We start from the raw sequence: 15,181 nt of genomic DNA on the forward strand, positions 1-15,181 counted from the left end.
CAAGACTTCCCCTTAACAAACCCATGTTGTGTCCGAGCTATAACTGAAGTCTTGTCTAGATGATCCTGCAGTGCTTCTTTAACCTGTGTGTCCCTTTGATCCTCCTTTGTGAATTGGGGTCACATTTGCACATCTCCAGTCCATGGGTACCTCTCCCAAGTCCAGAGAAGCTCTCATAATTATGGCTAAGGGTTTGCTTACTTCCTTTGCTGCCTCCTTTAATATAACTGGATAGATTCCATCCACCCCAGGTCTTTCTTATGTTTATCTTCAACAGTTTCTCCTCCACTTTACTCTCAGTTATTACAAGATTATCTAGCTTACTGCCAGAGTTTAATACACCTCTGGCCTTCCCCTCCCTGAATAACTCCTCATGTGTGAATGTAAATGCAAAATACTCATTTAGTTTGTTAGCTACCTGAGCTGGATCATCAACAGTTGAACTATCAATATCAAATGGACCAATCTGGTCCATCCCCTTCCTTCTACAGTTTACATTAGAAAAGAACTGTTTGCATCCTTTGCCAAAGATTTCTCGTAATCTGCCTTTGCCTGCCTAACCTCCTTTGTGACTTGGTTACAGACCAGCTTATATCTATCATAGGCTTCTGTGTCACATGTTAATTTATATGTATCCCTTGCATTTTTCTTCTCTGCCACATGTCTCATTGTCTAATCAAGAAGCACACGCTTCTTGATTAGACCAGGGTTCGAGCCCGTCACCACTAAATATGGAAGATGCGAAAAGGTCAGGGAATGACCACCACATATCCCTGAGCAATATGGCCTTAGTTGCTAATGCTCCTAAAAACCAAATAATTTACATTTATTTTTGTGAGGAAATGAGGCGCCAACTCAGCGTTGAATGGTTAATCTGTGGACACAAGGTATTATATCCTTTCCAAATTGTGCTATCTAAATCCAAAATAAACCATGGAGCTTGACTAGGTCTATAGCTACTTATAGAAAATAATTTAATCTAACAATTAAATCAATAAAGCAGCTAAATATAATTAAAAACTTTGCGTTCACAGGAACTGCAAAACTTGTCCAACTCGTGGATTTGATACCCTTACCGATACTAAGTAATAACCTACAAAATCTCTATCTAAATTCAAAATAAACTAAAGTATTGTTATTAGGAATATAAAGCAACTCTAAAAAATAAATTAATATGCCAATTTAATTCAATAAAAAAGCAAAAACTTCTCTATTAGTTGGAGCCGTAAAAACTTCGCCTGTTCACGTGTACTCTCACACCCATTCCTGCAAGTGGTTTTTGTGGAAGGGCTTTCCAATTTAGACTGGTTTCATTATGTTTGTGCACCTATTCACAAGTTAATCCTTAAGTTCACTATTTGAGCTTCCAATTTATTAATGGAGGGTGCTGTGCTAGCTATTGAGTAGGAGCCATTTTTGAAAGCTGTTAAGTACGAGTAGACTATTTTTATTATTTAACAAAATATTTGTTTTTGTTTCAAATTAGAGCAGTTATTATTTGCATTTATAAGATAAACAGGTGAAATTTTTTTCTTGTTGGTCTTGGAAATTGTTCAGAAACAAGAGTTGAAATAGGAGAAGCCTGTTTATCTTTCTTATCTTACTTATACCATGCTTATAGTGGATCAATGTGTGTGCCAGGCACACCATTGATGTTGAACTAAATATTAACAATGGTATTAAGAAATGTACAATATTATTGTGTGTGTGATTATTGCAATAGCAGTAATCACTCTCACACACACACACACACACAAATTTTACTTACACAATAATATTGTACTTTTCTTAACATCATTGTTAACATTTAGTTCAACATCACAGGTTTATTAAAATCTTATATTAGATTTTCTGCTTTTCACCTCGCCAATTAATTTAGTGATTTCCAAATGGCTCTAAACCCATGGTAATTCTTGGTTGTGTACTATACTTTTCACAGAAGAGTTTCACTGTTTCTCTGATTACATTACCAATGTAAATGCAGTTATAATCTTGAATATTTTCCAGTCTTTCTGAAAATTGAATGTGCCGTTATTTCTGAAGCCATTATCAACAATAAATTATCATTAATTTAACAACATACTGTAGTTTGTTTCTTCTTGTCAGTGCTTAGCAAAACCCATTGATTTCAGTGAGCTTTGCTGATAAGAATAATGCATAAAGATCTAGAAAGTGGTATTAATATTACTTAAAATTATCTCTGTATAAGTTGTGCAGTTTGTATTACATAGAAGAATTGTGAAAGGTATAAAAGAGTGGTAAAAAATAGTTTTGTTTTTTTATATAAACAAAGAAATAAAGAAAATGCTGAACTTAAAGATATTTGGACATGGCAGCATACAAAACCAGTTTGTGCATCTCAAGGTGTGACAACTACAGAAATACCCGATATAGAACTAAAAGTAGGTAAAATTATCTTCTTCATCTTATTAAATATGTTAAATGTACTTCACAAAAGATAACATAATAAACTATCATGAAAACATTTATTAATAATAAATATAATATCTACTGCAAGAGCAAGTCAATGAAAGTATGCCAGGAGGTGCAGTATTAAAGAGTTAAAGAGGTGTAGTATATAATATTTTTCGATATCAAATCTGCTTTTGATTGTGTTTCCATTCCTTCTGTTATAGGCATCTTAAAAGAATATATCAAAGTATCTAACCAAATTGTCAGCATTCTGGAGTCCATACTACAGCGGAGATTAATTACACCCAGTGGAACTCACCGGAAAACCACCTATGTAAGGTGGTTTTCCAGTACCTCAAGATGGGGTGATGTCGACAACCCTCTTTGCAATCCTACTTGAACTATTCCTCGCAAAAAATCCAAATTTTAATTCCTTCGCTGACAGTCTAAAATTCTTTATTTTCAAAAGACCCAAAACAAATACAAGAAATTAATAATGAAACTTTGAGGCAAATTCAACAGTTAATGGACTTTCTACAGTGAGCTGGACTCCAACTAAACAATGCAAAGTCAGCCCACATGACAATCACGAAGAAGAAGGTCAAGAATGACATCCCAGTTACAGTTAACAGTGAGACAATCACCAAAGTTTCATCTTAAACTGACCTTGGGCTAAAATGGGATGAAGACTTAAATTTCAAGGAACACTTTCTAAAGGCAAAGAAGAAGACTTATGCTGCTTTCTGTGCTATCCACAAGGAGTTCACAGGCTGTCACAATGTCAAACTGATCGGACAATACATTAATAGAGGTCTCACACCTATACCGCTATATGCCTCTGCTTCTACCTCTCAATGTGACATTTTTCTGACAATGGAATATTGGATTCTGCAATGGCTGAACTGTCTGGGAGGGAACCCAACCCATTCACCATCTCGAAATCCGTTCTCCTAGTCAACCTAGGCATGACCGCCTGGAAGCTCACTATCCTCAAAAAAAGACTCTGTCAACACTCGCCAAGCTGCTAACTTTCCAGATTGATGCCCCATTGATAGAAGATATTATCGCACTCACAAGAGCAAGAAATAGAAACATCCCCCACTTGGAATGAAGCTATCTAACCTGGACTCCTTAAAAGGAATGTTCCCATATAACACCATCGTACACTTCAACACCTCCATTTATCCAGTAAAGTTTGAAGTCAATAAAACATACAGAACGCAAATTATTGACCAAATCTGGACTAAATCACCAAGACTGCAGTGAAAATTGAGCTGAATTTTTTAACGGAAATTTTTATGATGCAAACAGTTACAGGCAATAATATAATGAAAAATAAATAAATTTGTTATGTCAGTTGGTGTAGAAAATATATATAAGTCAACCTGTATATTTATCTCTCTAATTATTAAGATCAATTTTATTTTAAAGTGAATTGCAACTTGCAATTAAGTAAATGTGATTATCTATTTAATAATTATTGTAAATATCTTGAAAATTTGTATAAAATTGTATGATGTATATTTCAAAATATCTATACACAATCCTAGATCACTAGCTGTACAGGGGGGTGCACTTTATAATAATAAAGTGGCATGATGATGATGCAAGGAAACAAAGCTAGCATCTGAAATCTAAATAAAATAAAAAATATATATATTTATATATATATACAAGCAGAGTCAAAATTATGTTTGATATATTGCAGGGGTGGCCATAGCACAGCTTGCGAGCCACATGCGGCTCATGCAGGCTTGTGGTGCGGGTCTTTTGCGGATATATTTGATTTTTATTTATATCAAAATTATATATATAACACTGATTAAAATCTAAAAATAATAACATTATTTTTTAAGTGAGCATATTTCTTGTTACAAATTTTTTTTCAAAAACAAAAAAGATACATCAATTTCTCAAAATACTAATTTTGACAATACTTCACGGAAGATATTCTAATTGTGATATTCTAATTCTAATTCCAAGAGTGTGTTATAGGCCTAATGACTCTGATGAGTATAATAAACAACTGTACAGAGAAATAGAGTGGGCCAGTAAATCGTAGTGTCTTATAATAGAGGATTTTAATTTCCCAGATATTGACTGCAATTTGTGGGTTGGTCACTGACACACTAGCAAGGCTTTTGTGGATTTATTGGATGATTGTTTTCTACAGCAGCATGTTCAGTAAGCAACTAGAGGGTGTGATACTCTTGATCTGATTATCAGTAATGATTCTTCATGCATCAAGAATCTGCAGATAAAGGAACCACTAGGTAGCAGTGATCACAGTGTGCTGATGTGGGATTTACTCAAAGAGGTAACTACCATCACAGGTAAAGGGAAGGATTTTGCTTTCGTAAAGGTGACTACAGTGGTCTGAGACAGTATTTAAATTCTATACGGTAGGAACAACTGATAATGTTACCAACAGCAAATTCAAAATTGGAAGCATTCAAAGAATTAATCTTGAAAGCGACTAGGCTTTTCATACCAATTAAGAAATATTGTCCAAGGTTTAGGCCTTAAGGGATGTCAGATGAACTAATAAGACATGTGGCAGAGAAGAAAAATGCAAGGGATACATATAAATTAACAGGTGACATGGAAGCCTATGATAGATATAAGCTTGTCTGTAACCAAGTCACAAAGGAGGGTAGGCAGGCAAAGTCAGATTACGAGAAATCTTTGGCAAAGGATGCAAACAGTTCTTTACTTATGTAAACTGTAGAAGGAAGGTGATGAATCAGATTGGTCCACTTGATATTGATGGTTCAACTGTTGAAGATCCTGCTCAGGTAGCTAACAAACTAAATGAGTATTTTGCATCTACATTCAAACATGCAAAACTATGGATCAGCAAAACTATGGATAGGATTTACAGTCAATGGAAGAAGGTCATTGCCTGACCAATTTGATTGGATACTATGATGCAGCCACAAAAGAACTGGATGCAGGGAATAACTTTGATATTATATATTTGGATCTTAGAAAGGCTTTTGATATTGTTGCACATGGAAGACTGCTGCACAGATTGGAGCAGTGTGGCATTGGAAGCAAATTGCTGCTATGGATAAAGGGATGGTTGAGGGGGAGAAGACAAAGAGTGGTAATCAATGGACACTGCTCATCATGGACTAATGTTATTAGTGGAGTCCTTCAGGGTTCAGTGTTGGATCCATTATTGTTTTCTGTATTTATAAATGATATTAATGATGGTATATCAAGCTTAATGTCCAAGTTTGCAGACGATACAAAGGTTGGCAGGGTGGTTAAGGACACTACTGACAGTATGCTGCTGCAACAGGATCTGGAAAGGTTGAGCAGATGGGCTGAGAGGTGGCAAATGAAGTTTAACATTGAGAAATGTAAAGTACTACGTATGGGAAACAGCAACCCCAGAGCAATGTATCAACTCTGTTGTACTACACTGACAGTGGTAGAGAATGAAAAGGAACTGGGGGTAATTGTGCAGGCAGATATAGCGTTCTCTGAGCAGTGCAGATGGGCTGCAAGAGTAACTCATGGTGTCTTGTCAATGATATACAGGAATTTTTCTAGCAGGGATAAGGAGGTGATTATTCCCTTGTATAAGGCAATAGTCAGGCCACACCTTGAGTACTGTATACAGGTCTGGAGGCCTCATTTCAAGAAGGATGTAGAGCTGCTGGAACGAGGACAGAGAAGGGCAACAAGGTTAGTGAATGCAACAAAGGGTTTGATCTTACGAAGAAAGGCTTAAGTTTTGCAAATTACAGTGTCTGGAGACTAGGCACCAGCGAGGTGATCTGATAGAGGTGTATAAAGCCTTGAATGGTTTGAGCATGCTCAATGCCAATGGGATTCTTCCTCTCGCTCAGAATAATCACCTGAGAGGACATAAATTCAGATTGGGGAAAGACAGATGTAGATGTAGACAGATAGATGTGCAGAAATTTGCCTTTAGCCAGCGGGTAGTTGGTTGGTGGAACAGACTTCCATCCCTTGTTGTGGAAGTTGATAGCCTAAATAAATTTAAGACTCAGCTGGACAGGTATTTCGAACAAACAGAGGGGTGAAATGGAAGTGGTTTTTTTTTTTTGTCTGATGCTGCATAAGCTTGCTTTCTTGCATCATATGCCTCTACTAATGCTAATTAATATACAAGATGAAAAGAGTGGGGGAAAGAACTGAACCTTGGGGGACACCAGATTAGTGGAGAAGTTAGAAGACAGAGAACCATCTACCATCACCCTCATTGAGCGGTCAGTGAGAAAACTAGATAACCAATCACAAAAGGCAGTTTGCAAACTATAAGATGGAAGCTTGTTTAGAAGACCTTTATGCTGTTTCACCGAACTTTTCCATTGAATTTGTCCATAAATGGGTAACACGGCCCAGAATATCATCATAAATGGGTAACACGAGCCAGAATATCATCAGTGGATCGACACTGATGAAATCCATACTGGCGATCATTGATCAGATGGAAGGTTTCTAGGTAGTTTAAGAGTTGACGGTTAATTGATTTCTCCATTACTTTAAAAAGTGTAGAAGTAATTTCAATGGAACGATAATTGGATGGGAGTGATTTTTAGCAACTGCCTGGCTGGACATGAGAAAATTTCCAAGTAGAAGGAAAAACACCTTTGGAATAAGAAAGTGAAAAAAGCGGCAAAAAACAGGACTAATTTGGAGCACGGGTTTTGAGTACAAGCAGAGAAATACCATCAGTACCCGGAGCTTCAAGATTCATCAAAATCCTTTTGACAGAAGACCATAGTAGGCATTGAGTGGAGCATGTTGGGAATGGTGGGAGATGTTTTACCAAGATCATTAATACTTGAGTTTGAAGAAAAATGGGATGCTAGCAAGTCAGCTTTATCCTTGGCTGAAGTGACAAGAGAACCATCTGGTTTTGACAGAAGTGGGAGCAGAGATGGGCAAAAGTTGCAGCCAATAGCTTTGGCAGGAGACCAGAATGCTCGGCTATCATGAGGGCGGGAAGCAAGTTTTCTACACTTAGCTTGTTCAAAATCTAGTTTGGGCTGATTAATAACTGCTTTACAATTGTTGTGAACCTTGGTGTAGGCAGAAAATGAAACTGAAGAATTAGAAACAAGCCAATTACGATATGCAACATTCTTCTCTTGAACAGCCTTAGCACATTTATCGAAAACCAAGGTTGAAATAAAAGGCAAGATTTTAACGTGGAGTGTGGATTAAAGGATTCCATTCCTACAGGAATAATTTCACTGACATGAACTGAGCAAACGTTGACATCAGAAGTTTTGAAACAATATTCCAACCACGGAAAAGTAGAAAAGAAATATCGCAGGTAATCCCATTCTTGTAATGCCAAACAACATGAGGTTGGGAATAGCAATATGATAAAGGCTCCATTGGAGAAGAGACAATCACCAAATTGTGATCTGTGGTGCCTAAAGGACCACGCACTTCGACGGTGTACTTAGAAGGGTTGTTTGTGAGAAAAAGATCAAGCGTGTTGACTGTATGGTTAGGATTGTCTGGTATTTTGGTAGGTATTTTAAACAATCTGTGCGAGGTCATTAGTAATTGTAAAAGCCTCAGCATCTCTACCAGCTGGGTCTGTGTGACTAGAGAATGGAAGCGAGCTGGAATTGTGAACAATAAAATCACCAAGAAAATTACCTCACTGTTAGGAAAGTTGGACTGGAGAAAGTCAAGTTGCAAAGAGAAGAAGTCAAAGCGCTCCAAGTGATTAGTGGAGTGGGAGCACGGTAGAGACAACAGATGAATTTCACAGAATGGGATAGAGAGATTTTAAGCCAGCGAAGATCGAAAAGAGGAGATACCAAATTACCAAGTCTCTGACAGGGATTGTCAGAATGGACATATGCACAAGTACCGCCTTTGAGGTGAAAGAAATCATACTGCAAATAATTTGGGCAACTAAGATGCGCATTGGTTAAATCAACCGATAACTGACATTCTGTCAGAAAAAGTGCATGGGGGTATGGCAGACTGTAAGTGGAAATGAACATCATTTGAGATTAGAACTGAGACCACGTATATTTGTGAAATTAACTAGGAAAAGTTTGGGAGATTTAGGTATTTTTGCAGATAAGTTTGCTGTATTAGTTTGACAATTCGTGATGTATTCAATAGTAAGAAAAGGTGGGGGGGGGGACATGCTGTATGAAGTAATGAAATTTTTGGATATGGCATACACATGGTAAGAATATACCCAGATCCATGACATAACATGACCTCGACAAAGCCCCCCCCCCCCGCATGCACACTATTTGGACTCCCTCCAGTCACTATCTGGAAGAGTAGAGGTAGCAAGATTATACAGTAGCTGATCCGGAAGCCTCCTAGAGAGTTACCAATAGGTTCGGTCCAGTGTACTAACTAGCTAACGTCATTTTAGAGTGGTACCCTTGAAATGTAAGGAAGTTTGTATCTCGCCATGGTGTTCATCATAACCTCAAAAGACAGCAATCGTACTGCATGATGGAAGAGATGGGGGGAAGGGTTGACCAAAACCTAGCTCTGGAGACTAATCATGGGTTCCACCACTTCAGGCCTCCAATAAGCAAAGTGGTGGTATTGCATCAGTTGATGAGTCATCTACCACCTAGTATTGCCTGGTAACACAAATGGGGGGGAGGCATTCTTCCATGTGGTGTGGGTGCCACACCTCGACTCCTGCTTATGTTGGTTCACACCTATGTGGTCACCCACAGTGTGCTTGCGCATGGGGGTTATACCCAATATTACTAACAGTCCCACCATCGTGAAGGTGCAAGCAGAGAATTTGGCTGTTACTGACCATCCGCACTTCACCGAAATTGGGTCCACCTGACTTGAGTGTCACCCAAATATCAGTTCCATCAGCGTTTTAGGCTCCCATGTAGCAAGCACAGCTTGTCTGGCATATCTGAGAGAATGTCTGTGACAATCTCAAGGACCAAAATACCCCTATGAAAAACAGAGAGATTCGGCCATTAATCATTATTCTGCCCAACACAGGAACACTGCCTTTACTGTAAGTGTCCCTTTCTCTGACATTGGAGGGATGGTACCACATTCCTCGTTGTCTCCAGGTGAAATAGCATCTAGAATCCATTTGTAGGATAAAACGGAATTTTCTGAGAACAGAACTGTACCCCATTTGTCCAGGCTCCAATTCACATGTTCATGACACCAGTTTCGATGAGCTCTGCTGTGGTTTGAAGTTAATGGGATACAAACCACTGGCTTCCTTGTATGGAGTCCACTTGAATTGAGCCTTCTTAACACAGTCCATTTGGAAATGTTTTCACCTGTGACTGCAGCAACCTCAAGAGACAGTTGATGACAGGCCATCGTAGGGTTCCATCTTGCTGTTATAGTCAGATAATGGTCTGTTCTGGTTGACATAGCCCTCAGGCAGCCTTGGCCAGCTCTTCATCTAATGGTTCCTGTCTCCTAAAACTGCTTCCATAGTGCCAAGATGATACTGCATGGCACATTGTCTCAACATGCTACCTGTGACTGCCTGGCTTCAAGTCATCCAACGTCCTGCCATCTCAAAGAATTATCTAAACAATGATGACTTGGAAGCCAAAAAACGTGAATGAAGTGATGTGGTCACAACCTATGTTTTTATAGGCATGAATAATTTGCTTAATGTGTGGCTCTGTAAGGTGGTAGATCAATTTGTATTGGATACTCAGAATTTCCATTCCAGGATGCCTATTAAATCAAATATTCGCCTTCGGCGACACTGTTCACTATAAAATATTCATGAAAAACATATTGTTCTGTTAATTTTGTTGAGAAGTGTAGTATGTGTGAACCGTTATTTGCATGCTTCTTGCTATATCATCACCCAGAATCCTGCAATGACACATTGATGTACTTTGAACGATATGCTGCCCTACCACATTTTGACTCTGATATTCACGCCTATCTGGATAATAAATTTTCCAAATGATGCAAGGGAATACCCCCCCCCCCCAAAAAAAATAATCTTCAGCCCTCACTTCCCTAGACTTTTTTTTGCATAGGCATAATTGAAAGTTATCTGTACAATCATAAATTACATAAACAATGCAGGATTTATGAGTAATGATTTATGAGCAGGAAACAGGCAATAGTACAGTTGAAATGTGTATCATCATATGTTGCTGATTAAAAATGTCATTCATGTAAGCATTTGGTCGTTTTGAACACCTGACATGACATTTCTAATGCATGCCATTTCTCTGGATCTAATCTATTGGAAACTTTTTTTTTGGTTCATGTTTACAAAAAACACATGTATCAGAATCACCAAACTTTTTACACTCTTTCTAGATATTTCCACTCTACATGGACACATTTTTGCTATTACTGTGGCAAGGCACTAATACAGATAGCATAGAAAGATTTCAAGACACCACACTTGGATTCATCATCTGTCTTGAATTTCTGTACTGTAAGGACAGGTTTGTGATTTCCAAGCCTGAGGTTGTCATTGTCATTAAATTTGCCATATGGGGACATATGTTGTCATGCAGCAGAACCCCTGGAATTTTCTTGCAAACTACTATATACATATCATTTAGAAACAGTTTGCTATAATATTGAGCACTAACTATTGCACGAGGTGGCAGAAAATCAACAAGAATGAAAGCTTCTGAATCCCAAAAGACATTTGCCATGACCTTGCCAGCTGAAAGATATGTCATGAATTTTTTGGGTGGTGGGAATCCTTTATGGTGCCATTCCATACTGGGCCTATTAGATTCCGGAGTAACGTAGTGTACTCATGTCTCATCCCTGTTCCCTGTAGGAATGTGTTTACCTCCAAGGCTAACCGTTTCAAATATAAGTGAAAAATGGTTGAGACCTGGTCATTTGTCTGCACCTTTGAGACCACCACTCGTAATATTTTTGAACAATAATTTCAATACAGTATTATATGTTGTAGTTCATCTGTTTTCCAAATCCATAAACTCAACATGACAAATGTTCACAGCTGCATATGAACATGCAGTATGCCAGCAACTTCTTCATGGCCGTTAGAAAACTTGCCATACACACTACTTCCAGCAGAATGGGCCCTCTTCATATTATTGACTTAACTGTGAAGTTTTTCAGCCAGTTTTACTTCCCTTGTTTAACAGAAATTTGATGGTTCTGCTCTGTTCTACACTCAGAGTGATGGAGTCCAGTGTTATTTTTACTAGTTCTAATGTACAAATATAGAGATCATGACTGTGTGTCAGGAACTACAAGCACTGCTTTTGCCATTTGCAATCATGAGTGGTTATTGTTCTGTTGCAAAGCTTATGAAAAAAAAAAGTACCAGCACAAAGCAACTATAGCTAATAGGAGTATGTGCTCATAATCTACAATAAAAGAATAAGTAATTTTAGAATATACTTTATGTGAAATTTTAAGAAGAATAGTAATATTAGCATAAACCAAATGCACTTTCTACCTTGAATGGTAACTGAATGGCAGATCAGTTCAGCTACATTAGCATTAGTAAAGGCACATGATTCAAGAAAGCAAGCTTATATAGCATCAGCCAAAAAAAAAAACAAAAAAAAACCCCTTTCCATTTCACTCATCCATTCATTCAAATGTTTGTCTTGTTCTGCCTTGAATCTATTTAAGTTATAAACTTCTACAACGACAGATGGAAGTTTGCTCCAGCAATCAACCACCCACTGGCTAAAGGCAAACTTCCGCACATCTATCCTACCTCAATTTCTTTCCTCAATTTGAATTTATGCCCTCCCAGGTGATTATTCTGAGCAAGAGGAAGAATCCTATCATCTTTGAGCATGCTCAAACCATTCAAGATTTTATACACCTAAATAAAATAACCTCGCAGGTGCCTAGTCTCTGGACACTGTAATTTGCAAAACTTAAGCCTTTCTTCATAAGAGCCCAGAATGGAGCAACCCTTTGTTCCATTCACTAATCTTGGTGCCCTTCTCTGTACTCTTTCCAACAGGTCTACATCCTTCTTAAAATGAGGACTCCAGACCTGTATACAGTACTCAAGGTGTGGCCTGACCAATGCTTTATATAAGGGGATAATCACCTCCTTATCCCTGCTAGAAAAATTCCTGTATATCATTGACAAGACACCATGAGCTACTCTTGCAGACCGTCTGCACTGTTCAGAAAACTTCATATCTGCCTGCACAATTACCCCCAGGTCTTTATATTCTCTACCAACGTATCAACTGTAGTACCACACAGTTGACACATTACTCTGGGGTTACTGCTTCCCATATGCAGTACTTTACATTTGTCAATGTCAAACTTCAGTTTCCACCTCTCAGCCCATTTACTCAACTTTTCTGGATTCTGTTGTAGCAGCATACTGTTATTAGTGTCATTAACAACCCTGCTGATTTTCGTATCATCTGCAAACTTGGACATTAAGCCTGATATACCATCATCAATATCATTAATGAATACAGAAAACAACAATGGACCCAACACTGAACCTTATGGGACTCCACTAATAACATCAGTAGACGAAGAGTAGTGTCCATTGATTACCATAGCAGCAATTTGTCTCCAATGCCACACTGCTCCAATTTGTGCAGCAGTCTTCCATGTGCAACAATATCAAAAGCCTTTCTAAGATCCAAATATATGATATCAAAATTGTTCTTCGCATCCAGTTCCTTTGTGACCACATCATAGTATCCAATCAAATTGGATTTGATTGGATACTATGATGGATTGGATACCTTAACAAACCCATGCTGTGTCTGAGCTATAACTGAAGTCTTGTCTAGATGATCCTGCTGTGCTTCTTTAGCCAGTGCCTCCATTAATTTCCCTGGAACAGAAGTTAAACTAACCGGTCTGTAATTACTCTTGTCATCCTTTGATCGCCCTTTGTGAATTGGGGTCACATTTGCACATCTCCAGTCCATGGGTACCTCCTCTGAGTCCATGAAAGCTCTCATAATTATGGCTAAGGGTTTGTTTACTTCCTTTGCTGCCTCCTTTAATATAACTGATAGATCTCATCTATCCTTGGTGCCTATCTTATGTTTATCTTCAACAATTTCTCCTCCACTTTGCTCTCAGTTATTGCAAAATCATCTAGATCACTGCCAGAGTTTTATTCACCTCTGACATTCCCCTTCCTGAATAACTCCTCGTGTGTGAATGTAGATGCAAAATACTCATTTAGTTTGTTAGCTACCCGAGCAGGATCTTCAACAGTTGAACCATCGATATCAAGTGGACCAATCTGATTCATCCCCTTCCTTCTACAGTTTACATAAGTAAAGAACTCTTTGCTGTTTTTCTTTGCATCCTTTGCCAAGGATTTCTCATAATCTGCCTTTACCTACCTAACCTCCTTTCTGACTTTGTTACAGACCAGCTTATATCTATCATAGGCTTTTGTGTCACATGTTAATTTATATATATCCCATGCATTTTTCTTCTCTGCCACATGTCTCATTAGTTCATTTGACATCCATTTAGGCCTAAACCCTGAACAATATTTCTTAGTTGGTATGAAAAGCCTAGTAGCTTCGAAGATTAATTCTTTGAATGCTTCCCATTTTGAATTTGCTGTTGGTAACATCATCAGTCGGTTCCACCATATAGAATATAACTGCAGTCTCAGACCATCGTAGTCACCTTTATGAAAGCAAAAGCCCTTCCCTTTATCCCTGATCGCAGTTACCTCTTTGAATAAATCCCACTTCAGTGCACTGTGATCACTGCCACCTAGTGGTTCGTTTATCTGCATATTCTTATTGCATGAAGAATCACTACTGATAATCAAATCAAGAGTATTACTCCCTCTAGTTGCCTCCCGAACATGCTGCTTTATAAAATAATCCTCCAGTAAATCCACAAAAGCCTTTCTAATGTGTGAGTGACCAACCCACAAATTCCAGTCAATATCTGGGAAATTAAAATCCTCCAGTATAAGAACACTGATTTACTGGCCCATTTTATTTCTCTGTACAGTTTATTATACTCATCAGAGTTATTAGGCCTATAACAAACTCCTACTCTCAATTTTGATCTCCCAATGCTTATGTCACACCAAACTGACTTGACACTGCACTGTCAAGCCATGTCGACTGGCTGTACTTCCTTGGATTTTGTGTTTCTTAACTAATAGCATAAGCCCTCCTCCCTTCCTATCCTGTCTGTCCTTCCTGTACACATTGTACTCCCCAAATTCCAGTTCTGCATTCCTTTTATCTGTGTGACACCACGTCTCTGTTATCCCAACAATATCTGCCTTTGAAGTTTTGACCAACACCTCAAATTCATCAATTTATTTACCAAACTCCTAGCATTGGTGTACACACAAGTATACGTGCACCTCTTTCTATTCTTAGCTACCCTAACATAGCCCATGTATTTATTTGTTCTGCAATGACTCCAAGCAGTCTCTGGAATCCCCTGCACCTCATTTTCCAGAATGTTTTCCTTGTTTTCTTGAATAATTTGAAGTTTTTGTTTAATCTGAAAGCACAACCTCTTGTGTTTGTCCATCATTTTCACGATGTGTAAACAAAAAAAAATAGTTACTATTAAAAAAAAAAAAAATTCTGACATCCCTGACATAAAAAACAAAACAAAATTTGCCCTTTTGCAGTACGGTGGAACACAACAATTGACGCGATGCACTAAAACAAACTAAACATTTGGTCCTTTTTTTTTTTCTTTTTTTTTTTTAGCATTAGGTGTGAAAACAGTGGGGTTGCATGATAATAGGTACACTAATCTTCCAATGACGACTTATAAGGCCATTTTTGTTACTTATTTACAACTTGCA

General features: G+C 38.0%; 1 protein-coding gene across 2 annotated transcripts in view; it reads left to right on the forward strand.

The window, feature by feature from the left end:
• Vps13B (vacuolar protein sorting 13B) overlaps positions 1-15,181 on the forward strand; it is a 965,007-nt gene that overhangs the window by 736,231 nt on the left and 213,595 nt on the right. For both annotated transcript variants that reach the window (XM_090386413.1, XM_090386414.1), the window contains exon 39: positions 2,294-2,402. In XM_090386413.1, coding sequence (XP_090242539.1) covers positions 2,294-2,402 — 109 coding nt within the window. The remainder of the gene's footprint in view (positions 1-2,293; positions 2,403-15,181) is intronic.

The sequence above is a fragment of the Mastigoproctus giganteus genome, chromosome 12, assembly GCF_048544385.1.
Source record: "Mastigoproctus giganteus isolate SK-2022 chromosome 12, ASM4854438v1, whole genome shotgun sequence".
In the NCBI taxonomy this organism is placed as follows: Eukaryota; Metazoa; Arthropoda; class Arachnida; order Uropygi; family Thelyphonidae; genus Mastigoproctus; species Mastigoproctus giganteus.